This window comes from Rattus rattus, chromosome 12 (genome assembly GCF_011064425.1).
Source record: "Rattus rattus isolate New Zealand chromosome 12, Rrattus_CSIRO_v1, whole genome shotgun sequence".
Classification (NCBI taxonomy): Eukaryota; Metazoa; Chordata; class Mammalia; order Rodentia; family Muridae; genus Rattus; species Rattus rattus.
Genome location: NC_046165.1, coordinates 56,845,347 through 56,848,301, shown reverse-complemented (window position 1 = coordinate 56,848,301; position 2,955 = coordinate 56,845,347). Strand labels below are relative to the sequence as shown.

The following is a 2,955-nucleotide window of genomic DNA, read 5'->3' as shown; positions in this document are numbered from 1 at the left end:
TTCATATCCAAAAGCTTTGCTCAAAACCACACATGTAGTTCACCTTCATGGATCACATGTCACTCTCTTGGCACCATGGTTCTATGCAACATTTAGTGTCTTTACTGTCCTTACCTGCAGCTAATACTGTCTAAATTGACAGGGAGACAGCAAGTATCCTAGTCATAAAAACACAAGTACTCTTCCTGTCTGACTGACATCGGAGAGCAGCAGCCATGGCCCTGAGCTACCCCATGGCCCTGGGCCTCAACAAAGGCCACAAGGTAACGAAAAACCGAAAAACCGTCAGCAAGCCGAGACACAGCAGGAGCTGCGGGCGCCTCACCAAGCACACCAAGTTCGTGTGGGACATGATCCAGGAGGTGTGCGGCTTCATGCCCTACGAGCCGCGTGCCATAGAGCTGCTCAAAATGTTCAAGGACAAGTGTACACTCAAGTTTATCGGGAAGAGGGTGGGCACGCACATCCGCGCCAAGAGAAAGCAGGAGGAGCTGAGCAACGTGCTGGCAGCTATGCAGAAGGCAGCGGCCAAGAAGGATTAATGACCCCTCCTCCAATAAAAGATGGTTCTTACGAAAGAGAGAAAGAAAGAAAGAAAGAAAGAAAGAAAGAAAGGAAGGAAGGAAGGAAGGAAGGAAGGAAGGAAGACAAGTACATAATAGCCTATTTGAAATTGGATCTGTGTGACCTTAAACCCCACACTCCTATGCCAAAGTTCTTGAACTTCAGAGTTTTCTAGAAGCCAGGAGAATGTGAACTATTTTCAAACCCCTGCTTTAATTCTTGATTGTCTAGGATACAAGGAGGTGGGGCTTAGGGATGAAATCACTTGCGAGATCTGTTTAAAATCCTTGTCAAAGTCTGTTTCACTGTGTTTTTATACTCTAGGCCAGGTGAAATTGTAGGAATGTCAGGATGTTTCAGCAAACAGTCTAGACCTGGAGCAGGCTGACGAGGAACACGTGGCCACCACAGAACACGATACCTGTTTCTGTGAGTTAGTGCAGAGGTTCCTAACAGGTTGGGCAGTCTGACCCTGGCCTCCTGCCAATTAGAATTTGATATTCAAGTGGAAGGGGAAATGCTAGGGGTCAAACCATGTGACAGAGAAGGGGTCCGGGGAGATAGGAGAAAGGAAGCTTAAAAAAAAATTAAGTATACATGGGAATGCCGTAAAGAATTTCAGAGTGGGCAACAAAGGAACTGTCAGCTTTCCTCTGCTTAGAGGGCACGGGTATTCAAAACCTGGGGAAATATTTCAGTGCTCACAAGCACGTTCACCCTGCAAAGCAAAACAGAAGAAGCTAGATGTGGTAGTGGTGTAAGATAGAGACACAAATGGACTTCTCCTCTACACACACACACACACACACACACACACACACACACACCTCTCCAGGCATGCATATACATACTTGTGCACAAACACACACACACCAGCAGCACACACAAATGCACACCAGCAGATTTGTATTGAAAACCAGGCAGAACAGTCGTATTTCATCCAATAGCATGAGGGTATTCCACCAAATGGCTGCTACGGTCCTTTTGGGATATGATTTCATCCAATAGCATGAGGGTATTCCACCAAATGGCTGCTACGGTCCTTTTGGGATATGATTCTTTTGGGATCTGGAATGCTATGACACAGTGCCTTTTCCCTCTCTTCTTCCTTTACTTCCTGTTCTATGTCTCTCTGACATGAAAGCAGACATTCATTTATAGGTGTGTAGAATCTCTCTGTCTCCCCAACCTCCATTCTCTCCCTAGCTCCTTGACCCTCCCTCTGCTTCCCTTTGTGTTTTGAAGCAGCATCTCACTAAGTCACCCAGGCTGTCCTTGGACTAACTTGGCTTCAGGAATGCTGAGTTTAGAGGTGAATACCTACACCAGCCTCTCCTTCCCCCTCCCCGCTTAACAGCTTAACAGGGTAGCACTTTTCTTTGAACTGTGGAGGGCACTGTTTCAGACGCTAAGGAGCCAGCTCTCAGCCATTTCTTGATTGGAGCCAGCACCTTGAGCCCCTGTAAATGCTAGAATTCTGCTGGGCATGGTAAATGCAAGGCCACAGGGGAACTCAGATACTGGTTTCTACTGGTTTGCAAATTGTGGATCTCAAGAGGAAGAAAGGAGCCTATCCAAGGACCGCCTAAACTAATCACTTGCATGTATAAAAGCTCCCCTCAGCAGGAGCCTCAAGCAACAAACCAAGGTAGCAATTGTCAGAGACACAAAGACACAAGAGGATCCCGGCAGCATGCAAAGGCAGTGGCGCAGGCCAACTCTATGTGTCCAGTCACTTCATCTTCCTCCTGGAGAGGACCACCTAGCCCAGTGCTATCTGGCAGAGCTTGAAATATTCAGTGTCTGTGCAATCCAAAATAGACCCAACAGCCATGTGGTGGCTGAGTGCTTGAAACATGTTGTATCTGACACACCAGCTTTCGTAATTCTCTAATCTTTTAAGTTTAAATAGTCATATGAGGCTGCTGGGCATTCCATGGAACGGTGTAGACAGAGAAAATCAGAAAGAAGTTCATGAGGTGACAAATGCTTCTAAAGAGGACAGACTATGTTATGCAGAATAGAAGTTGGATAATGTCCTTTAAGATATTGAGGAAGTGAAAGGCAATAAAATCCTGTATGGTGGAATTTTTTAAAATCTTTTTTTGTTGTTTTATGATGAATATGTGTATGCGTGTATGGTGGGTGTATGAGTATGTGTGTGAATGTGTATGTGAGTGTGTATGTCTCTGAGTGCATGTGTGTGTGTGGTATGTGTCTGTATGTGGTGTGTGTACATTGTGTGTGTGTGCATGTATACACACATGCATATACAGTCACCTCAGTGTCTGTCTTTGCCCTCCACCTTTCTTGCTCACTGATGCACACCCCAGGCTAGCTGGCCCATGGACTTCTAGAACTCTGTAAGATCTTCTGTAGGCTTTACCTCAG

At 45.9% G+C, this 2,955-nt stretch overlaps 1 protein-coding gene across 1 annotated transcript; it reads left to right on the top strand.

The window, feature by feature from the left end:
• The first annotated feature begins 215 nt into the window (after nucleotides 1-215).
• Nucleotides 216-542, top strand: LOC116913991 (60S ribosomal protein L36-like). Its single transcript, XM_032918267.1, has one exon. It carries the CDS (start codon nucleotides 216-218, stop codon nucleotides 540-542), a length of 327 nt encoding a protein of 108 aa, XP_032774158.1.
• Nucleotides 543-2,955: the final 2,413 nt, after the last annotated feature.